General features: G+C 43.0%; 1 protein-coding gene across 1 annotated transcript in view; it reads right to left on the bottom strand.

Moving 5' to 3' along the window:
* LOC132882751 (CD209 antigen-like protein C) overlaps positions 1–23,872 on the bottom strand; it is a 57,889-nt gene that overhangs the window by 21,612 nt on the left and 12,405 nt on the right. Inside the window, exon 2 of the mRNA XM_060915856.1 lies at positions 9,342–9,518. Coding sequence (XP_060771839.1) covers positions 9,342–9,518 — 177 coding nt within the window. The remainder of the gene's footprint in view (positions 1–9,341; positions 9,519–23,872) is intronic.

The raw sequence follows: 23,872 nt of genomic DNA, 5'->3' as shown, positions 1-23,872 counted from the left end.
TTTTCAACGAGAAAAGAAGATTCTATGTGTACGTGAACAATCGAGTTAAACGAATCAGACGAAGCACACTGCCACAACAGTGGAGGTATGTGCACACACAACATAATCCTGCAGATATCGCAACACGGTCAATCCCAGCAGACCACCTGAAGGACACCATGTGGTTTACTGGGCCGGCATTTTTGTCTCAGCCTATTGACATACTGCCTGGTGAACAGACCTTTGAACTCTTACAGCTGGAACAGGATCCTGAAATCCAACCACATGTGACCACGCTGTCTACAACAGTGCTGAAACATCTTGGCTCGCAGTGCTTTAGCCGCTTCTCATGCTGGAGTTCTCTCATAAGGGCTGTTGGTGTGCTGATTCGCATCATTCAGTGCTTTAAAAAAAGACAATAATGAACAGTGCCAAAAATGGCATCTTCACTGCACACCGGTAACAGTGGACGTTGTTGATCAGAGTGTAATAGTCATTATTGGAACAGTCCAACATTATTGGAACAGCCTTTGAGAAAGAACTAGAGTGCCTCTCATCTAACAAACATTCCAAAGAGTAGTCCACTCTGGTCTTTGGATTATTTTCTTAACCAAGCAGGTCTGCTGAGAGTGGGGGGACGTCTCGCAGCTGCTGACTTAGGACTCAATGAAAAGAGACCACTGATCTTGCCTGGACACCATCATGTAGCCACCCTCATTGTGCGCCACTTTCATGAACAGATACAACATCAAGGGCGCTACTTTACTGAGGGTGCCATCCGTTCTGCCGGCTACTGGATACTGGGTGGCAAGAGATGTGTCAACAGAGTGATTTTTGAATGCATTGTCTGCCACAAACTTAGAGGAAAATGTGAAGTTCGAAAAATGGCCGACCTGCCACCAGACAGACTCAGCGTTGATCCACCCTTTACTAACGTTGGCATTGATGTGTTCGGGCCCTGGGCCGTTGCTGCACAACGCACGAGGGGAGGACACGCTGAGAGTAAGAGGTGGGCAGTTCTCTTTACTTGCTTATCTGTTCGAGCCATTCACATCGAGGTCATCGAGTCGATGGACTCTTCCAGCTTTATTAATGCATTCAGAAGGTTGCAGGCGATCCGAGGGCCAGTGAAACACCTACGCTCTGACAGGGGCACAAATTTCATTGGGGCTTCCAAAGACCTAGAAATCCCCTCCAATGCTTATGGGAAAGCAGTAGAGAGATTCCTCTTTGAGCAGGGCTGTATGTGGACTTTCAATGCTCCACACTCCTCCCATATGGGAGGGGTTTGTGAAAGAATGATTGGTGTCATACGCCGTATCCTAGATTCAATGCTCATGCAGATGGGATCATCCAAACTCTCACAAGAGGTGCTCACAACCTTCTTAGCTGAGGTTACAGCCATTGTGAATAATCGCCCACTTGTGCCTGTGTCCACTGACCAGACAGATCCTTTCATCCTTACACCCGCATCACTGCTGACTCAAAAGGTAGGCCCTTGTCCACCTCCAGCTGGCAAATTTGACCACAAAGACTTATACAAACAGCAGTGGCGCAGAGTTCAAAGCCTGTCTAACACATTCTGGGACAGATGGTGCAAGCAGTACCTGGCTACACTGCAGCCTCGCAGGAAGTGGTCATCCGACGAACCAAATCTCAAAGAAGGAAGTGTGGTGCTTCTCAAGGACACTTAATGCAAAAGGAACGACTGGCCTCTTGGCATCATCACAGATGTGTACCCCAGCAAAGATGGACAGGTACGCAAAGTCCAGCTGAGAATTGCTAGGAAGGACGGAACTAAACTGCTTCTCAGAACTGTGAATGAATTGGTCTTGCTCATTTCCCCAGATAAATAAGTGTGTGATGTTTTAAAATGTTTAAGGTCAATTGAATTATAATTGAGTTTAATGAGTTTATTTTGATATTCAGGGCAAGAAATGTAATAGGGAAGAAGTGTGAAACCCTTTGGGTATCAGGCAGGGAGTGTTCTGTTTAATACTGCTCCTGTTTTTAGTGCTGTGAAATGCAGTTATAAGGTTATTTGCAGTCCTCTGCTGCCATCTACTGGCAAATGTTGGTAGTATTTCGCATTTAAGAAGTTAACTGATGTCATTCATTGGACGGTATTCTATTTAGGAAACGGAGGATGGTGCTCGACTCTTGTTCGACAATTTTAACGTTACAAGCAACAAGTTATAAGTTTGTCCTTTCTTCCTGAGCTTCAAGGTTACCTTTGAAGGCATCGTTGGTAGATTTATAATTTATTAAATGCTTATGAATGATTGAGTTAACTTTTTAGTACAAGACTGTAGGTTATGTTACATTCTGGCTAAGCTAATCGAGCCTTAACTAGCACTGTTAAATTGCATTCTGAATGGATTGTATTTTATTTCTTAGTTTTACCCTACTTCAACGACCATAAAGAGTAAATTGGAATGTGTCGTCTGTGAGGTTTGTTGGAGAGGAGTTAACTAACTATTCAAACCCTCCAGGATTTCGTGATGTTGCGATTTGCAACTTCAACGCAAATTCAACCAATCCCCGCGAATTCAGGACGGTGTTGCAATTATATCCAATCACCGCAACTTTCCCGCAAATTTGACCAATCGTTGGCGTCAGCTTGAGGTGACGTTGACAAACTATCTTCTGCCTTACTTCCAGTGTTGCCAGATTGGGCGGTTTCCTGCCCAATTGGGCGGTTTCTGAACATATTTTGGGCTGGAAAACGTCAGCAGTATCTGGCAACACTGCTTACTTCCATGTTCAAGAGAAGCAGCATGTGCGAGTCAGTGTTTATATAGGCTTAAATTCTGTTACTGAAAGTGTGTCATGTTTACAGTGAAGGACTGTGTGCACTTTACATTATTTTTTACTTAATACAAGAAATTAATGGATGCCAACATTTTTGCCAAAATGGTATTTTATTTTCCATTGTTTAGGCAGCTTCAGCATCATACTGTGAGATTCTGTTCAAATTAGGGCTGCTCGATATTGGAAAAAATCAATATCACGATTTTTTCAGTAAATATTGATATCGCGATTTTTAAAACGATATTTATACACCTTTTTTTAAAGCCCCAATCATCAACACCCGAGGCACCGGGCCACATTTTTATAGTACAGGCCTCATAGGCTACCTGTCAACCCTTCCCGTTGTACCCTGAAACGCCTTTTACTTAAACTATTTACCGTGCAAGCGCGTACTTTGCATAGGTCCTATCGCCTGCACAAGGCTCACATTCTCCTCACTCAACATTTCCGATCACAGAGGATGGAGCCAGCGCTGGTATTACCAGTGATTACTGCGTAACGTCCACACTGGCTCGTAGCCAGCCAAGGATAAAATCTCTCTCTCACACACACACACACACACACACACACTACAACGTAAGCTTGTGTGTTGTTAAGACACCAACATTAAACACGCACACACACGGACTGGCCATTGGGAGTAGCGGGAGTTTTCCCGGTGGTTCAGTGTGGGCCGGCGGAGAAAAAAAAAAAAAAAAACAGTTGCGCGCTGGCCTTTAATATGATAAGCAATGTTAACAGTTTCTTTAAGAAACTGTTAACATTGCTTATCATATTAAAGGCCAGCGTGCAACTGTAATAAGCAATGTTAACAGTTTCTTAAAGAAACTGTTAACATTGCTTATCATATTAAAGGCCAGCGCGCAACTGTTTTTTTTTTTTTCTCCGCCAGCCCACGCTGAACCACCGGGAAAACTCCTGCTACTCCCGATGGCCAGTCCGTGTGTGAACACGCACAATATAGAGACAAGTCCTTAAGAATTAACATACATGAAAATAGCTCAGCGGCATGTAAACATTCCCTGAAAGTGTAGGTGGCACTGCGGCTAGATGCTACGTGAAATGGCACAAGGCAAACACCATGCTTCGCTCAGTCAACAGACAAAATCCACGAACCCAGTAGTCCTCCTACTACTGTGGGTTAGTGTTCTGTGGCCAAAAACACCCTATGCACAGTCATTCCAAAACATCCCCACTAGTTGCAGGTTATGTCTCAAATACAGATATGCGTTGTGGATTAAGCGATCTATTTTCAAGCATCAGGCTTCTCTTCCTTCATCTTCCAAATGTGGACTCCGCTATCTTTTTGGCATGTCAGCATTGAAATACCATTTGCAGAGATATTTCACTCGAAAAGTAAAAGCAACACATGATTAGGGCTACATGATTAGCAGGGGGACACCGTTTTAAGCGCACGGAATTTTAAAAACAATGTAATTACATCCGAGTCCGTCTACATCGCGCAATAAACCCGTCCTTAGCAGAACCTACTTCAAAGCATGATGCTAGCTGCAGATGCACAAGTCAAAATCAAATGAACCCAAGTAAACATGCCGCGGCGGGCAACATTAATAACCAAATTGCCTTACCGTAAAACGCTGCCTTGACCACAGGACGACTCGCAATTATTCCACACGGTTTAACACATCTAACACAGCTAGCAAGCTGGATATGTACTAATATTGTTGTGCTTGTTTTCTTCCGTAGATGCCATTTTTACATTACCCAGTCCCACATCCAAAAATATGACGTAAATATATGTTAATTGTATTATTATAACTATTAGCAAGCAAATCAAACAACATATTAACAAATCAATATATCAAAATCACCCGACACGTATGAAAACAGAAGAACTGATTTTTTACTGTTGCGGAGATATCGCGGGAGTAGAATGGATGACGTATACAAGGCTACGGTGTGCCTTAGGGGACAGAAGGGTTCGTTTTACCTTACAAATGACAAAAAATCGTTTCATATCGATATTATGAATTTTGATATCGTTTGACACCAATATCGATATCGTGATAAAAATACGATATATTGCACAGCTCTAGTTCAAATTGTTTTTTTTTTTCTTCTATGAAGCCTGAGCCATTTATTTTATTAGTTTATAATTAGTTTAGGGGCAGCACGGTGGTGTAGTGGTTAGCGCTGTCGCCTCACAGCAAGAAGGTCCGGGTTCGAGCCCTGTGGCTGGCGAGGGCCTTTCTGTGCAGAGTTTGCATGTTCTCCCCGTGTCCGCGTGGGTTTCCTCCGGGTGCTCCGGTTTCCCCCACAGTCCAAAGACATGCAGGTTAGGTTAACTGGTGACTCTAAATTGACCGTAGGTGTGAATGTGAGTGTGAATGGTTGTCTGTGTCTATGTGTCAGCCCTGTGATGACCTGGTGACTTGTCCAGGGTGTACCCTGCCTTTTGCCCGTAGTCAGCTGGGATAGGCTCCAGCTTGCCTGCGACCCTGTAGAACAGGATAAAGCGGCTAGAGATAATGAGATGAGATAATTAGTTTAGTCTTCAAGAGAGACTGCCTGCACACAGTACTAGTATTAATATTTTTTTTTCTTACATGAAAGCTGAGGCATTTATATTATATTTTAAGGTAACTTCATGTTGCGCGGTGAGGTTCTATGCACTTTAACTTTTGAACCAACAGGTGCATTTGGATAAGTAAAGCCTATTGTTCTGCATTTTTGTAGTCCTGGTAATCTTTTATATTGGTAAAGTTGTTTATAGGACCATTTCTCAGTGTCTTGTTTTTTAATCAATAGTTTATCAGTAATAACATAATATTTAACATATCACTCAATTTTAAATCACAAAAAGAGAAAATCGCAACAATTCCTTGGAACTTTCACTTCCTCCCGCAATGTAATCGCAACAAAAACCTAAAACACACCGCAACTTTCATCGCAATTTTTTGGAAAACCTCCCGCAACATCAGACATTTTAGCCTACAACAATCACAAAAAAGGCCCACGAAATCCTGGGGGGACTGAGTATTGACCCTGGTAAGGCGTTGGGGCAGAACAGTACACAGCTGTTCGTGCGTTTTTACTCATCTTTTGGTTGATATCTAAGCAATGTCACAGCACAACAAATTATTTCTGATGAGGAAATTTTATCTAACAATATTAAAATGCAAAACAAAATAATAAAAAAAATCATGTGCCTTACCAGTTATAGTGTCGAAAGCAAACACAGTCGTTGTCAGTAGGTTCCCACTTGTCACGCTTAATTGCTGTGATCCAAAGCTTTCAGCGAGCTTCAGTTTTTTTTTGGAATACGGTAAAAGCTCTTGGGATCATTCTTGCCAAATCTGCATGTGCAGCCGATAACACAACGCTACCATAATTAATTAATGACCCAATAACTCCGATCGGCCATTTATAAATAGCCTCTTGCCAACCAAAACATCACGTGACCATTTCGTGACGTCACAGCGAACACTCCCATAGCATGATGGTGACCACGAAAAAAACGAAAGCAATTATGTCTGTGAAGATTCTCTGTCATCCAGGCACATAGTAATCTGTGGTTGGTAGAAGAGAGCAACTGGACTTGCTTGAAGATTCTTGAAAACGTTTCACCTCTCATCCGAAAGGCTTCCTCAGTTCTGTCTGACTAATAGGGAGTATCAAGTATTTATCCTCTCATGGATCATCATAGAATCCGAATCAGAATTCTGATGGCTGCATTGTAGGTGGCTGATAAAAGATGTCTTAGACACCCACCTCTGTTCAGTGATGGTCATTCCAGGTTGACAAAAATGAACCATTTTGAACCATCAGAATTCTGATTTGGATTCTATGATGATCCATGAGAGGATAAATACTTGATACTCCCTATTAGTCAGACAGAACTGAGGAAGCCTTTCGGATGAGAGGTGAAACGTTTTCAAGAATCTTCAAGCAACTCCAGTTGCTCTCTTCTACCAACCACAGATTACTATGTACCTGGATGACAGAGAACCTTCACAGACATGTTTCTACGCACTTTGGGATGAGATCCCTTCAACTGGTGCGGGAGTATGAGAGGACTTCCAGAAAACTGGCAGACATCTTAGCCAGAGAGGATCGTTCATTTTTGTCAACCTGGAACGACCATCACTGAACAGAGGTGGGTGTCTAAGACATCTTTTATCAGCCACCTACCGTACAATGCAGCCATCAGAATTCTGATTCGGATTCTATGATGATCCATGAGAGGATAAATACTTGATACTCCCGATTAGTCAGACAGAACTGAGGAAGCCTTTCGGATGAGAGGTGAAACGTTTTCAAGAATCTTCAAGCCAGTCCAGTTGCTCTCTTCTACCAACCACAGAAAGCAATTATACATTTGTTTTCTTCAAATCGTTATACATTCAATTTCTTTGTTTTGCAAGTGTTCGTGTTATGTTCTGATTTCCCAAATCTTGATTGGGCTTTGTGGCATACGAACTCAGTGTTCTCCACGGGCGCTTTTAAAGTGGTGCACCGCCACATTATAATTCTGGCCCGCCACCCTTCCCGTGGCCAAAAAATAATAATAAATAAACGCAACTTCATCAGAATGCACCAAATAAATCATAAAGTATTTATGATTGGAGGGGTTTCACCCAATTAACATTATGTGTATTGTAAAAAAAAAGAATGCATTTATTGTAATTGGGTATTTTGTTTATGCATGTAAGTTCATTTATTTTTCACACACAGGAAAAAATATAATTAATTCAGGGATGTGCAACAGGCGCATTAGTCTCAACTGAAATGTCAGATGAGTCACATTGACAGTAAAGATGATATGTACAGTAAGAATGTGTTAATTTTTTGTAAAATGATTTAAACAACGGTTTAGCATTTCCTATCCATTTATTGGCCAGTTTCACTGTCAAAAAAAGCCCAAAGTCTGTCAGCTACAGGGACACTTCGTCCCCCTGGCCCCCCACCGGTCAGACACCGATACAACAGACTCTGAATTCTAATCAGTAAAGGTTTGTAAGGTTAAGAAATTACTTGATGTGTAATTTGTTATATTGATTTTTCTATAAATATATTTCAGATGGACCATGGAGAGCTAACGATTGGCTGTTAGAAATTGCAAAATTCGTTTTCAGCCGGGGGGCTTCGCCTCCCTGGTCCCCCCACCAGGGTGTTGCCCTGAACCCCCGGCCTAATCTGCTACTTTTCACATTTCATCTGTTGTTTTCCATACTAATGAAAACCCTGTTCAGGTACTGACGTGTCACCTTTTTATTTCTTGCTCTATTGAGTGAAGCGGCCATTTCGTTTCTGGTCACACCGAACCCAAGCGACACAACAGGCCTGCATCAAGGGTGACGTTTAAGTTTAGTGTGGTTGTAATGCCGGCATAGGACATTTTCTACACTTTGAGTTAAATAGTGAACTGGAAACTTTTATATCTGTTACATTCAATTTTTGTACAGTTTGCTACAGCATGTTTTTTGGTATAGCATTAAGTGTATGAGTGCTGAACAGTTGAATGGGCTGTGAGTAGAAGTTAAAGGAGATCTCTAACATTATTTGTGTTTAATATTACTGTACCAGAGATTATTTTCTTTAAACTGAAGTAGAGTTTCACAATGAATCATTTGATTTATGGCAAAATTTGGTTTAAAAGAAATTTAACCCTTTGGTGACTGACCCCTTGAAAATGGTTCCTCCAGGAACTATGACTTTTCAGTTGTCAAGACAACAGAAGAACTAAAATACAAAAACAGAAAGATACGTCACAATGCTCTTGTGCACAAAACAAAATGCTCTTGTATTTTAGTTTTTCCGTTGTCTTGACGACTGAAACGTCATCGTTCCTGGAGGAACCATGTTCAAGGGGTCAGTCACCAAAGGGTTAAAGGTTGAAAAGTGATTTGACAGCATCTTTAATACACAGAATTATCATGGAAGACAAATTAGAGGGCTTAATAGATATATATTTAAATTTCTTTTATATTATGGAAAGTAAAGAGATTTCTATTTTCATTATTTACAGAGTTATTGATTATTTCACAAGGGATTTCCTGAGTTAATACCAGGTCATATGAGCTCAAACACACACTTCAAACCCTAAAACAATGATACAATTTCCATATAGCTTAAAAGAACTCAGGGCGCCCCACGGAGAGATTCTGGCTAATCTAAGGTGTCATGTCCATCGCAGTGGCATGGGGGCGCTACACATACATGAAAGAGGATCCAGTATAGAGCTTGATCTAGAGTGTTGGAAAACTCTTGAAGCTTAGAATGAAGAAAATTTGCTTTCCCAATATACTCTGAACAGATACCAGGAAATCAGGGTGAAGTGGTACAATATTGAAAGCTGCCATGAGTCAGCCTTGGCCATCCAGGTTGTGCTCCTAGTGTGTTTAATGAGATGAAGAGTGTAATGCACTGTCACTCACTGAATGAAAATTTAGACCTACGGACTAAGGTGTTCATAGAAACAAACCTTTAAAGACATAATTGTACATAATCCATGTTCTCTGTCAGACTCAAAGCAGTTCGTATCCATAGATCTGTTACAACTACTGAGCATATTTAAAGCATATACTCACCCATATATTGTTTTTGAAATTCATCTTTTTGCTTCTGTAACTGGTCTCTCTCTTTAGTCAGGGTGTTGAATTTGATCCACAACACTGTGACAGCAATCAGCAGTAGAACACACAGCAACACCACACACACTGCAGTCAGTCTGTAACATTTCATCCATGCGGGGTTGATTCCTGTAACTAGAGATAAATTAAGTAATGTAATTTTTTTTTAAATATTTGTACATCTATTGTTCAGGAGTTAATCTAAGAAGAGTCATGAGTTTACACCATGGTGCAAGTTATAGCTCTTGGTAAAATATATAGGTTATATCATGGCGTGAACTACATAAATATTGCCACCCTTTAGGTAATAGGGTAAAAGGAAACACACATTAAACAAATGCACTCCCTAATGTTTTGTGGGTTTGCCCAGATACCAGCTTAGACAAGGCACTCAATTGCTGGGAGGATGGAAAGGCTCCTTCCACAATTTAAGGGACCCAAGGCTCAGCACTCCCACCACTTGGGAACTTCCACACTGCCTCACCTCACGAGGACGGCTTAAATTCCACTGACTGGCTCAATCCAAAACATCCTCACAAACCCCATGATTGTGATTAATTTTTATTCCACGACTATCAAATCATGCTGGTTGTATGAAAAACTGTGGAAATGCAAAGCAGGTCATTTACACAGAACCAATGTGCACATTTAAATCATGTATATTCATTGTATGTTTCTCCCTGTAATTTCATAATGGAGACTAATTTCGGAATTTACTGGTTGTAGTGATATCATGGCCCCAAAAGACTGTGGTGAATTAGTTTTTGCAATGTATATCTGATTTCTGAGTTGCCTTTGCAAGTGATGGGCAATAATTTGAAAATTGTATTGCACTGAAAGAAATGACAGATGCATACATCCATAGATGATCTTCCCACAAGATTTTAATGTATTTTAATTTAATCTGGTGTGTGACAACTTTTTTGGATCTCGACAAATGCATGCATTTGAGGAAAGGAGGTTTGGAGTGAGATCTGAATGAGGAAGGCAGAAGCTTCAAGGTCTTTCTTTTCACATTTGACTAGCTTTTGCTAATACTTATGTCCAAACCTCCTTTCCTGTATCTGTATGTTTATCAGGGCTATGCAATTTCCAAATTATTGCTCATCACCTGAGAAGACGACTCAGTAATCTGCAACTGTACTGTCATGGATACTCTCGTGATACTGCCCAGACATACCTTGTTTTGATAAGAAATGAAATATTTTCCAAAAATAGATGAAGGTAAATATAAATAAGGTTGCACCCATAGCACCAACTAGTCAGGTAGACAGATTAACTTCCATTAATCAGGGTTTTTATTAGTAACCGATTGCCGATCGAAATCATTGGTTGTAATGATGTCTGAATCTGTTGTTTTTCATTCAAATGCAATTTTTCCCGTAATTGTTCGAACTTTCTTGTTGGACTTATTTGATAAGGAACGCTGTTTGGTTGCTGAGGCTGTGTACATGTGACTAGATAAAAGGTGGGAACCGATTGGCTAATCCTTCTTATATTGTCCAATCATTTAGGGCGTATTAAATTATAGCATATCACGTAGTTCCCACATGGTGAGATGGCAACCCTATCCTGTATGGTATAGTGTGATGGCGACCATGAAAAAACAAAAGCTATTATACATTCATTTTCTTTGAATTGTAATACATTCGATTTCTTTGTTCTGCAAGCGTTCATGTTATGTTCTGATTTCCCAAATCTTGATCGGGCTTTGTGGCATACGAACTCCGTGTTCTCCACGGGTGCTTTTAAAGTGGTGCACCACCACGTTATAATTCTGGCCTGCCACCCTTCCCATGGCCAAAAAAAAAAAACAAACGTAACTTCATCAGTAGACACCAAATAAATTGTAAAGCAGTGGCGGCTCCTGAATTTTTTTTCAGGGGGGGCAATTTTCCCCCGTTATGTCTACACAGACCGTAAATGTCCACAGGACTGAAGTAAATTGACCTAGGTAGCAAATCAATTGGCCGAACTTGTTTTTGCCTGGTAAATTCAGATATCAATACAGACAATATCTCTTCTCTCCACTAGGTGGCAACACTGAACAAGTTAAAGGTGGCAAACTAAGGTAGCCTAGTAAACTAGACCCACCCGCCTAGCGCCAAAAATATTTTTGCCTACAAGTGGCAAATATTCACATTTAGTCTGGCTTGCCAGGCTAAAACTAAGGAAGATTCATTGTGAAGCCTTCAAAGCAAAACATCACAATCAATTAATATTACGTTACTCATTTATTTTCTCATATTATGCCAGTATTCTATAATAAGTAGACACAAATTCTTAACTATAAACATATTCTAATTTCTTCAATTCTAAAGAATGCAATTAAAGTGGCAGGATATAAATCCAAAACAAGTGTTTATTTAAGTTTTGAAAAAGATGAAAAGCATAACCATCAAACAAACGTGTGCAGCTTAAATTATGTGTTTTTTATATGGAATTGCACCATTTTAACAACAAATAATTCTAAATAAATTCTGCAGTGGGGCGGCACGGTGGTGTAGTGGTTAGCGCTGTTGCCTCACAGCAAGAAGGTCCTGGGTTCGAGCCCCGGGGCCAGCGGGGGCCTTTCTGTGTGGAGTTTGCATGTTCTCCCCGTGTCCGCGTGGGTTTCCTCCGGGTGCTCCGGTTTCCCCCGGGTGCTCCGGTTTCCCCCACAGTCCAAAGACATGCAGGTTAGGTTAACTGGTGACTCTAAATTGACCGTAGGTGTGAATGTGAGTGTGAATGGTTGTCTGTGTCTATGTGTCAGCCCTGTGATGACCTGGCGACTTGTCCAGGGTGTACCCCGCCTTTCGCCCGTAGTCAGCTGGGATAGGCTCCAGCTTGCCTGCGACCCTGTAGAAGGATAAAGCGGCTAGAGATAATGAGATGAGAGATTCTGCAGTTTTTTTTCCCAAGAATTCCTACAGAAAGCCATGCCTTAAAAGGAAATTTAAAGTATTACAAGCACGTCAATGAACACAAAAGGCTTTAGTTATTTAGCTATATACACACACACACACACACAAGGTTACACAAGGTTTTGTAGTCAGTGCAACTTGGCTTAACAAGTTGGAAAAAAGGTAAGGTGCTGCTGGCTCCAATGAACACATATACTGTACAATATATAAAAACTGAAAATATGCTTAATTTACACCAAGTCAGAGAGAACTTGAGGCTACTGAAATATTCCAAGCATGGCAATGTTAAACTGCCACTGGTAAAACACACACACAAAAACAACTTTTGCCTAGTAAATTCAAATATCAGATATCACTGTACCGTCTGCTGTGCTACTTCCAGGGTGGAAGAGAGCGCAAGGGTAGCAAAAACGAGCACTGACTACATCACAGTCAGCTAACCAAGTTTTCCGGTGGCACCAGTTCTTGTTAAAACCTCTTGAGTCGGTCTTCTCCCCCTTCGTAGACACTTGCATGATGTTTAAATTTGGTCCAGGAGGTCCTAGCTGTTTGATTGCCGTTTTCTCCTCATTGGTACGACGACTAAAGGGAACTTCTTTCAGAGACGCTATCGTATTGTTGCACTCAACACTCGCCATCTTCTTCATAGAATGTTCACACATTTCCCACGCAAGTTGCGTTTTCCAGCCCAAAATTATGTTCAAAACCCGCCAAAATGCACTTAAAACCAATCTGGCAACACTTGCGCGGCGCAACAGGCGTATGACGTAAGCACGCTGCTTGTGCGAGCACATAAAACCTAATAGAAAATGCATTGGGAGCAGGATTTTCGAAAAAAACGTACGTACCATTAGTGTCAATGGGAGATTTCGGGGCAAATCTGAACCTGACAGAAATCGCCCCAAAAGGGCGTGGCTACACCAGGCGCGACCTTAGCCTGATTGGACAATGACATTACTGTTGGTAGTAGGAGTAGATAAAAAAAAAAAAATCTCCCTCCCTGTTTGGGAGTGCGTCGCCCAAATCGCCCCTATTAACGAGCCGCCAGTGTTGTAAAGTATTCACTTTATTATACTTTTTTAACTATTTAACATGAAGACCATTAAAAGAATGCATACGAGGCTACCTGAAGTGCCCACGCGATTGCAATAGAAAACCATCTGGCCGGCTGCATACAGATTGTGACCCAGAGCTCTGCAGATTGAGGTCTATCCCTGTGTTATGCTACACTGCACCACATTACACTAGACTGACACATAGTAACGCTTGAAGCTACAAGCTAGTCAGCAGCTAAATAACTTTGCGGGTGTTTGTAGTGTTATTGTGCAACGGTTACGCTTATCTATCGTCTTTTCTGTCCATACACAGTTACAGTAATCATATAACAGCACACACACACACACACACATTAAAATATATAATTAATTCAGGCATGCGCAACAGGCGCATCAGTCTCAGCTGAAATGTCAAATGAGTCTCACATTGACAATCAAGATATGTACAGTAAGAATGTGTTAATTTTTTGTAAAATGATTTTAACAATGATTTAGCATTTCCTATCCATTTATCAGGCCCTCTGCCACCTTTTATTTTTGAAAAGTGGAGAACCCTGGAACTGTAATTGCCATGAGACCCAGGAATGAAACCTACAGTACCATTAATACAGCAGTGTAGGTTTCTGAACTGATTTGGATGATCACAGAAATCACCACAGCACATTGCATACACAGATACTCTCATTGAAACTCGGCCCATTGAAGTGAAGCAGCATCAAAATTACTCGACAGGCAGATTGTCAAGATTTCATTGTTAACATTTTCAATCGTTGTGTTTTTTTTTGTTTTTTGTTTGTTTTTCTAGTTCTTTTACTGTTTGTTTGAAGTTCCAGAGTTCGGTGCTTGATGGTTGTGTTTGTTTTACTGAAAAAAATAATTTGGAAGAAGGTATTTTTTTTTCTATTTAAGAATTCATATGCTTGTCTCATCTCGTCTTCTTCCACATATCCAGGGCCGGGTCGCGGAGGCAGCAGTCTGAGCATGGAAGCCCAAACTTCCCTTTCCCCAGACACCTTGGCCAGCTCCTCAGGAAGAACACCAAGGCGTTCCCAGGCCAGCCAAGAGACATAGTCCCTCCAGCGTGTCCTGGGTCTTCCCCGGGGCCTCCTCCCGGGGGGACATGCTTGGAACACCTCCCCAGGGAGGCGTCCAGGAGGCATCCGAAAGAGATGCCCGAGCCACCTCAGCTGATTCCTCTCGATGTGGAGGAGCAGCGACTCTACTCCGAGCTCCTCCCAAGTGACTGTGCTTCTCACCCTCTCTCTAAGGGAGCGCCCAGCCACCCTGCGAAGGAAACTCATTTCAGCTGCTTGTATCCGCGATCTTGTTCTTTCGGTCATTACCCAAAGCTCATGACCATAGATGAAAGTCGGAACGTAGATTGAGTGCTTCGCCTTTTGGCTCAGCTCCTTCACCACAATGGACTGGTAAAGCAACTGCATCACTGCAGAGGCTGCACCGATCCGCCTGTCGACTTCACGCTCTATCCTTCCCTCACTCATGAACAAGATCCCGAGATACTTAAACTCCTCCACTTGAGGCAGGACTTCTCCACCAACCTGGAGAGGGCAAGCCACCCTTTTCCGGTCAAGAACCATGGCCTCGGATTTGGAGGTGCTGATTCTCATCCCGGCTGCAAACCGCCCCAGTGCATGCTGAAGGTCCTGGTTTGAAGAAGCCAACAGGGCAACATCATCCACAAAAAGCAGAGATGAAATCCTGTGGTTCCCAAATAGGATTCCTTCCGGCCCCTGGCTGCGCCTAGAAATTCTGTCCATAAAAATTATGAACAGAACCGGTGACAAAGGGCAGCCCTGCCAGAGTCCAACATGCACTGGGAACGTGTCTGACCCACTGCCGGCAATGTGAACCAGACTCCTGCTCCGTTCATACAGGGACCGGACAGCCCTTAGCAAAGAGCCCCAAACCCCATACTCCCGAAGCACCCCCCACAGAATACCACGAGGGACATGGTTGAATGCCTTCTCCAGATCCACAAAGCACATGTGGACTGGTTGGGCAAACTCTCATGAACCCTCAAGCACCCTATGAAGGGTATAGAGCTGGTCCAGTGTTCCGCAACCAGGACGAAAACTGCATTGTTCCTCCTGGATCCGAGGTTCGATTATTGGCCAAATTCTCCTCTCCAATACCCTGGAGTAAACCTTCCCTGGGAGGCTGAGAAGTGTGATTCCCCTATAATTGGAGCACACTCTTCAGTCCCCTTTCTTAAAAAGAGGGACCACCACCCCAGTCTGCCACTCCAGAGGCACTGTCCCCGACTGCCACGTGATGTTGCAGAGGCATGTCAGCCAAGACAGCCCCACAACATCCAGAGACTTGAGATACTCAGGGCGGATCTCATCCACCCCTGGTGCCTTGCCACTGAGGAGCTTACAAACCACCTCAGTGACTTCGGCTTGGGTAATGGACGAGTCCACCTCTGAGTCATCAGCCTCCACCTCCTCAATGGAAGACATGATGGTGGGATTGAGGAGAGCCTCAAAGTATTCCTTCCACTGCCCAACAATGTCCCCAGTCGAGGTCAACAGCTCCCCACCCGCACTGTAAACAGTGTTGGCAGAGTACTGCTTCCCCCCCTGAGGCTCCAGATGGTTTGCCAGAATTTCTTCGAGGCTGACCGATAGTCTGTCTCCATGGCCTCCCCGAACTCCTCCCAGTTCCGAGTTTTTGCCTCCGCAACTGCCCGAGCTGTGGCACGCCTGGCCTGCCGATACCCATCAGCTGCCTCAGGAGTCCTGGAGGTCAACATCGCCCGATAGGACTCCTTCAGCTTGACGGCATCCCTTACTTCCAGCGTCCACCACCGGGTTCGGGGATTGCCACCACGACAGGCACCGGAGACCTTGCGGCCACAGCTCCGAACAGCTGCATCTACAATGGAGGTAGAGAACATGGTCCACTCAGACTCAATGTCCCCCGCCTCCCTCGGAAGCTGGGAGAAGCTCTCCCGGAGGTGGGAGTTAAAGACCTCCCTGACAGAGTGCTCAGCCAGATGTTCCCAGCAGACCCTCACCATATGTTTGGGCCTGCCAGGGCTGTCCGGCTTCCTCCTCCGCCAGCGGATCCAACTCACCACCAGGTGGTGATCAGTTGACAGCTCAGCCCCTCTCTTCACCCGAGTGTCCAAGACATAGGGCCAGAGATCAGATGAAACGACAACAAAGTCGATCATCGACCTCCGACCTAAGGTGTCCTGGTGCCCATTGCACTTATGGACACCCCTATGCTCGAACATGGTGTTAGTTATGGACAAACCGTGACTAGCACAGAAGTCCAATAACAAAACACCACTCGGGTTCAGATCGGGGAGGCCGTTCCTCCCAACCACGCCCCTCCAGGTGTCACTGTTGTTGCTCACATGAGCATTGAAGTCCCCAGTAGAACAATGGAGTCCCCAGTCTGAGCACCCCTCAGTACCTCTCCCAGGGACTCCAAGAAGGCCGGATACTCTATACTGCTATTCGGCCCGTAGGCACAAACAACAGCAAGAGCCCTCTCCCCAGTCCAAAGGTGCAGAGAGGTGATCCTCTCGTTCACTGGGGTAAACTCCAACACATGGCAGCTGAGCTGGGGAGCTATAAGCAAGCCCACACCAGCCCGCCACCGCTCACCATGGGCGACTCCAGAGAAGTGGAGAGTCCAGCCCCTCTCGAGGAGCTGGGTTCCAGAGCCCAAGCTGTGCATGGAGGTGAGCCCGACTATCTCTAGCCAGTACCTCTCAGCCTCCCGCACAAGCTCAGGCTCTTTCCACCCCAGCAAAGTGACATTCCATGTCCCAACAGCTAGCCGCTGTGTTCGGGGATCAGGTCATTGAGACCCCTGCCTTCGACTGCCGCCCAATCCACACTGCACCAGCCCCCTACGGCTACCTCTGTGGGTGGTGAACCCACAGGAGGTCGGGCCCACGTCACCGTTTCGGGCTGAGCCCGACCGGGCCCCGTGGGCAAAGGCCTGGCCACCAAGCGCTTGCATACAAGCCCCAACCCCAGGCCTGGCTCCAGGGTGGGGCCCCGGCTGCGCCATACCGGGTGACGTCACGGTCCTTGATCGATTATTCTCCATAAGGGTTTTGGTGAACTGCTCTTGGTCTGGCCTGTCACCTAGGACCTGTCTGCCTTGGGAGACCCTAACAGGGGCGTAATGCCCCCAACAACATAGCGCCGAGGATCATTCAAGCACACAAACCCCTCCACCACAATAAGGTGGCAGTTCTAGGAGGGGGAATTCATATTGTAATAGTAAATGATGGATAACAGTAATTTATTATTCTTTAAATGAGAAATATGATGTTAGGTCTTATTTACTCAGCACTCTGTATTCAGAATTTTTGTGATCTGCAAAACTTATTCCAGTCATGCTCTGCCCCAGACATCCACTCTGGAGCTTATGGATCTTCCACATCAGCGCTGATCCAGATCTGGGACAGGAATTCCATCCTGCCTGCTTCCCCGTTCAACGAGCGCTCACCTGGATTCACTTCCTGGTTTTCACCGCTGCCTTTATAAACGCCATTCTCAGATCAGACTTTGCCAGCCCGTCAATCCTCCAATCCGCATCAGCAGAGCATGCGAGCGCTGCGCTGCTCCGATTCACGAACACTTTACGGCAGAAACGGTGCGCACGAGATTTACACGAGACGGGCGAGACCTACAGGGAGGGTGAGGTGTGATCCGGGATTTGCAGGAAGTGAGGTAAATCCAGGAAGTGAGTGAGATGGAGGAGATTGAGGAGGCAGATGAAGGCGATGATCTAGCATCAAGTGACTACAATGAGAGAAATACATACTCAGGAGAATGGCAGAGGATCAATCGAGGAAGTAAGAAAAGGAAAGAACTAGAACCCGATGAAGAGAGGAAGGAAAAAGAAATGAAATAAAAATTATCCTTAGATTCCAATCCCCGTGTACTCTAAATCCTTTAAAAAGTTAGCGAGGCAGTATACAAGCTAGTAGGTGAAGTACAAACAGTCAAAACTTTAAGAGATGGCAATTTGATGGTTGTGTGTAGGGGTTAATGATGTGTAAGACACTACTGGGGAAAGTGATAAAGCCGCAAGTGTGGGAGGAAAAGGGAAAGTGTATGGGTATGATATCTGGAGTATCTACTGAGTTGGCAGAGGAACAGATCCAAGTTAACATGAAAGGGGTTAGAGTAACCAAGGTGAAACATTTGCCTATTACAAGAGATGGAGTTACAAGTCCTAGTTTGTCAGTTATGATAGCTCTGGATGAAGAGCGATTACTGGAAAGAGTTAAGATTGGGTATGTTAGTTATGCAGTATGATCATACGGTACATTCCTCCACCAACAAGGTGTTTTAAATGCCAAAGGTTTGGGCATATTGCTGCAGCCTGTAGGGCTAAAGCCAGGTGTGCTAAGTGTGTGTGTGTGTGTGGGGGGGGGCATGAATATGGCAATTGTGCTGTAGGAACTAAAATAAAGTGTTGTAACTGTGGAGGGGAGCACAGCACTGCTTATAAAGGATGTGAGGCCCATAAAAGAGCAGTACAGATTCAAACCGTAAGGGTGAAGGAGAAACTTACCTATGCTGATGCAATCAAAAAGGTAGATAGCAAAGTACGATCTGATGCTAAAGCAGTGTCTGTGTCTCAACCTCCTACTCAAAGAGCTGCACAACCTTTGAATTACAAAATTTCTGAAGACACCTTGATTGTGGAGAAGAAAAGGTTTGTTGCCTTCATAGTGGAAGTTATCAATTGCTCAGCACAGACAGATAGCAGAACAGAGAGAATAAAGATTATCACAAGAGCAGCAGAAAAGTACCTTGATATAGGGGAATTATCCTTTGAGTCTATAAATGCAGTATTAGCAACCGGAGTTTCTGAAAGTCAGCAATCATGTGGTGGTGGTTTTTAATGGTACTGTCCATATTACAGTGGAATGCCAGGAGTTTAATTGCGAATGGGCAAGACATTTTATTGAAGAACAGCAGGTTAAACCAAATATAATTTGTATCCAAGAAACATGGTTAAAGCCATCACTTGACTTTATAATCTATGGATATGTAGCAGTATGCAAAGATAGAAGCCTAGGAACAGGTGGGGGAGTAGCCACATTTATTCAACAGGGACTTAATTACAAAGCACAAAATATAAATAAAGAAATTGAAGCAGTATCAGTGGAAGTATGGGTGGGTAGAACCAAGTTTAAAATAATTAACTTCTATAACCCTTGCCAAAAGATTAGAAGAGATTTTTTTAGATAGTTTTCGTGTGGAGGGAGATTGTAGAAATATTTTATGTGGAGACTTCAATGCTTATAACACATTATGGGGAAGCATAAGAACAGATGATAATGGGAGTACTATTGAGGAGTTTATGGATGACCACAATCTAGTCTGTTTAAATGATGGAACAGGCAATAGGTTTGATCTAGTACATGGAACAGAATCAGCGCTTGACCTTAGTTTACTTTCAGAACGAATAGCAGGAGTCAGTCAGTGGGAAGTTCTTAATAATAACAACCCATTAGGAAGTCATCATTACCCAATTTGGACCAAGATACAAGAGCAGAATGTTAATTTGGAAGAAAACTGGTACCCAAGATGGAAAATGAGAGAGGCTAATTGGGGGCTATATAGCATGAAGGCAAGTGGCAAACTTATGGAGAACATGTCAAACTTAAGCGATGATGATGAATTAGTAAATTCCATAATCACAAATATATTACATGAGTCAGCAGAAGAGGTTCTGGGTGAGTCTTCTGGAATAAGGGAAAAGAAAATGGTGCCATGGTGGTCAGATGAATGTAAAAAAAGCAGTCAAAGCCAGAAATAAAGCATTTAGAATGGTGAAATCAAATAATTCTTTCAATAATTTAATACTATATAAAAAGGCACAGTCTCAAGCTAAAAGAGTAATAAGGGAAACTAAGAGGAATTACTGGAGGAATTTCTGTAATACTATTGGATCAGAAGTTAAGGTCACTGAGGTATGGGGAATGATTAGAAAGATGGGAGGAATAAGAAGGGATTTCTCTTTACCAGTAATTAATTAAAGATAGTGATGGTGAAGCAGTAACTAATGATGAAAAAGCAGAGATGCTTGCTAGGGCCTTTGTTAAAGTGCATAGCTCTAAAAACTTATCAAATGAAGAGTGTGAGGGACCAGGTGGCCACCTCACTCGCAGGATGCCGATATGGTTGGAAGTCAGGGGTACAAGGAGTAAAACAAGGTGTCCAAAATCGCAAAAATAGGTTTCAAAAATAGGCACTTTTTTTTATTTTATTTATAAATGCACCTTCCACCAGCAAACCAAAATGTCCAAAAATAATAAAGCTCAGGAAGTATTTAAAATAACAATACAAAAATACTAAACACAAAATCAAATTACTAGGCTTCAAAATCACTTGCCGACAAGACTACACAGCTCTCTCCAGTAAACAGCTCCTTCCTACACACCCCCAGCTGCAAAATGAGCAAAGTTTAAATACACCCATCCATTCCCTCAAAATTGGACCAATCGTTGAGTAATAGGATGATTGGCCCATACCACTCTAACTGACAGGTAAATACACTCATGCGCCGTTTACACATACCCGGGTATTTTTAAAAACGCATATTTTCTAAACTCCATTTTCCAAAATAACTTCATGCACACAGCTGCAGTTTTTTTTTAAATTACATTTATATTGATCCACATAAATACGCTGTCAAGAGCTGTTAAACTACGCCAAGACTGTCAGTGGCAGTGTTAGAAGAATGACAATTCCACACAAGCCAATCAGAAGCCTCATCGAGAACCGCCGACACGAACATCTTCCTGTTCCTTTCAAAGAAGAAAACATGGCGCCAGGGTCGTTTGTTTGGACTGACAGCGAAGTGGAGTTACTTCTTAAAGTTGCGCAGGACTACAAGGCTACTAAAGCACAACAAAATATTGATTGGGAGTCCTGTAAAGCGAAATACTCTAACATTTTGTCAAAGCTTTATGAGCTTTATTCTCAAAAGCAAACAGGCGAATATAGCTCTTAATAACAGAAATGCTGCTACTCCAAACTAAGAGGACTTATGTCAAAAAATGATCTGGAAAAACTGATACATGCCTTCATCTCTAGTAGGGTTGATTACTGCAATGGCCTTTTCACAGGCCTGCCAAAAAAGACCATCAAACGACTTCAGCTGGTTCAAAATGCAGCGGCTAGGGTTCTCACACGAACAAAAAGAACAGAGCACATTACTCCAATTCTAAGGTCCCTTCACTGGCTTCCAGTAAGCTACAGAATTGACTTTAAAGCATTGCTGCTAGTGTACAAATCTCTAAATGGTACAGGGCCCAATTACCTCTCTGATATGTTGCAGCAGCTTAACCCAATCAGATCTACCAGATCGCAACAGAAAAATTTACTATTAAAACCTGTTTTTAAAACAAAGTGTGGTGAAGCAGCTTTTAGCTACTATGCAGTGCAGCTATGGAACCAACTGCCAGAGGACATTAAAAATGCTCCTGCTGTTGGCAGCTTCAAATCTAGGTTAAAGACCAAGCTGTTTTCAGATGCTTTCTGTTAAATAATTAATATTGTCTTCTTTACATGTTTTATAATCTTTACTTTTACAGTCTCTGCATGTTTCAAATTTTACTTAACTTTTATTCTATTTTATTCTGCTGTTTTTTTTCTTTCCCCCCCCATTTGAACTTCTACTTCATTTTATTATTTTATTTCTACTATTGTTTAATTCTTATTATATTTTTTCCCATTTATTTTATGTAATTTTATTCTCTATTGTTTACTGTTTTGCTTTTACTTCTGTAAAGCACATTGAACTGCCACTGTGTATGAAATGTGCTATATAAATAAACTTGCCTTGCCTTGCCTTACTCTGAGTGTTTCCATGCTTGTCATATGTACAATGGTCGCTCTTTTGTGGCGCAAAGATTGCCTAAAACTCCGTTTTGGTCTCTTTACACACAAACGCAAACGGGGTTTTTAGAAAGAATCGTTTTCAAAGGAAAAAACTCAGTTTGTGTATAAACAAAAGGCACAAACGAAGGCAAAGGTCTGCGTTTTTAAAAATACCCGGGTATGTGTAAACGGCGCCTCAATTAAACAAAATCTAACACATACAAAACAATACCATATAACCCAAACATAAACCACACACATTATAAACACTATTTACAAACGGGATACATATTTTGACACACCAGAAAAGACTGCAAACACAGCATGCACTTTCACACCCCCTTCACAAACATTTCCCCCCTTACCCAAAGTCACGATGATTGGAGAAATACTACCAATGTGGCGCGCGCTTCTGTTTGGCAGTACAGCTATGGTGACAGAGCATGGAGGAAACATGAGGCGAGTATGGCGTTTGTGCACATGAATGAACCGGAGATTTAGACGGCTATATGGGTGTAAAGTGTTGCATGAGAGTGGGTACCTCACCTTAATGCCGGAGATGTTAAACTAAATGCTTGGCACGGAAATATCTGTGTTATGGCTGGTTTGTTTGTTAGCGTGACAAGCGCTAATTGTTTTTAATGATGGGGATAACGCAACATAATGAACAATGAATTTGGGAGCACATACCTGAGGGCTGTAGGTCAACTGGAGACAACTTTCATGCTGCAAATAGTGTAGGCAAACTTTAAAGGCTGTGTGTATGTGGGTAGCATGTGTGTAGTGTGCGTGTGTATGGACCCTTTTCACGTGACGTCACGACAAACGCGGCTGCCATTTTGGACATGTACTACCAGTAGTTTACCACAGCCAACATTGAGGAACGGCAGCAAAGAAAGTGTTTATTTTCAGCAAGACTTCCATCATGCCACTATATTGTTGTGCACCTGGATGTAGTAACCATCAACAAACAAGGCAAGGGTTATCATTTTATCGGATCCCGGTAGATGCTGACCGACGGAGAAGATGGATAGCGGCATACCAACGCTTGTGTAGTGACCACTTTGTTGGAGGTAAGATGAATAAAATTAGCCAGAAAAGGCATTACATTGCTGTTAACATTCCATTCTAGTTTACTGTAATTATGATCTGGCAGCTATTTACACCGGATCCAGTGTAAAAAGCTGCCGGAGCCAACGTCCGAGGTTCCGGAGCGCGCTAGCTCGCGGCCGGCCAGAGCGTGCTCCGGCAAGCTCGGACGTTGGCTCCGGCAGCTATTTACACTGGATCTGGTGTAAATAGCTGCCAGATCATAATTACAGTAAACTAGTAAATACAGTTTTCTGCATCTCGCTCCTTTTTCTTTTATGTTTGTCGCCTTCCTCGCATTCAAACCGATTCGAGCCGAAGTCCACTACATGTCCAAAATGGCGGTCGCGTTTACGAAGGTCACGTGACTGAAAAGGGTCTATACATGCGTGCAGGTGCTCAATGTATCTCGTAGCCCCTCCTTGTCTCGCGGTGCTACCGTGATACAGTTAATCAAAGAAGGGAAAAGTCCACAAATGTCCATAATTCATATATAAACACCATAAAATCTATAAAACACTACACTCGTGAGAAGGGCAGAGCTGCCTTCTCAC

The sequence above is a fragment of the Neoarius graeffei genome, chromosome 3 (genome assembly GCF_027579695.1).
Source record: "Neoarius graeffei isolate fNeoGra1 chromosome 3, fNeoGra1.pri, whole genome shotgun sequence".
Classification (NCBI taxonomy): Eukaryota; Metazoa; Chordata; class Actinopteri; order Siluriformes; family Ariidae; genus Neoarius; species Neoarius graeffei.
The sequence above is the reverse complement of the archived record's forward strand: the minus strand, read 5'-3'. Positions and strand labels throughout refer to the sequence as shown.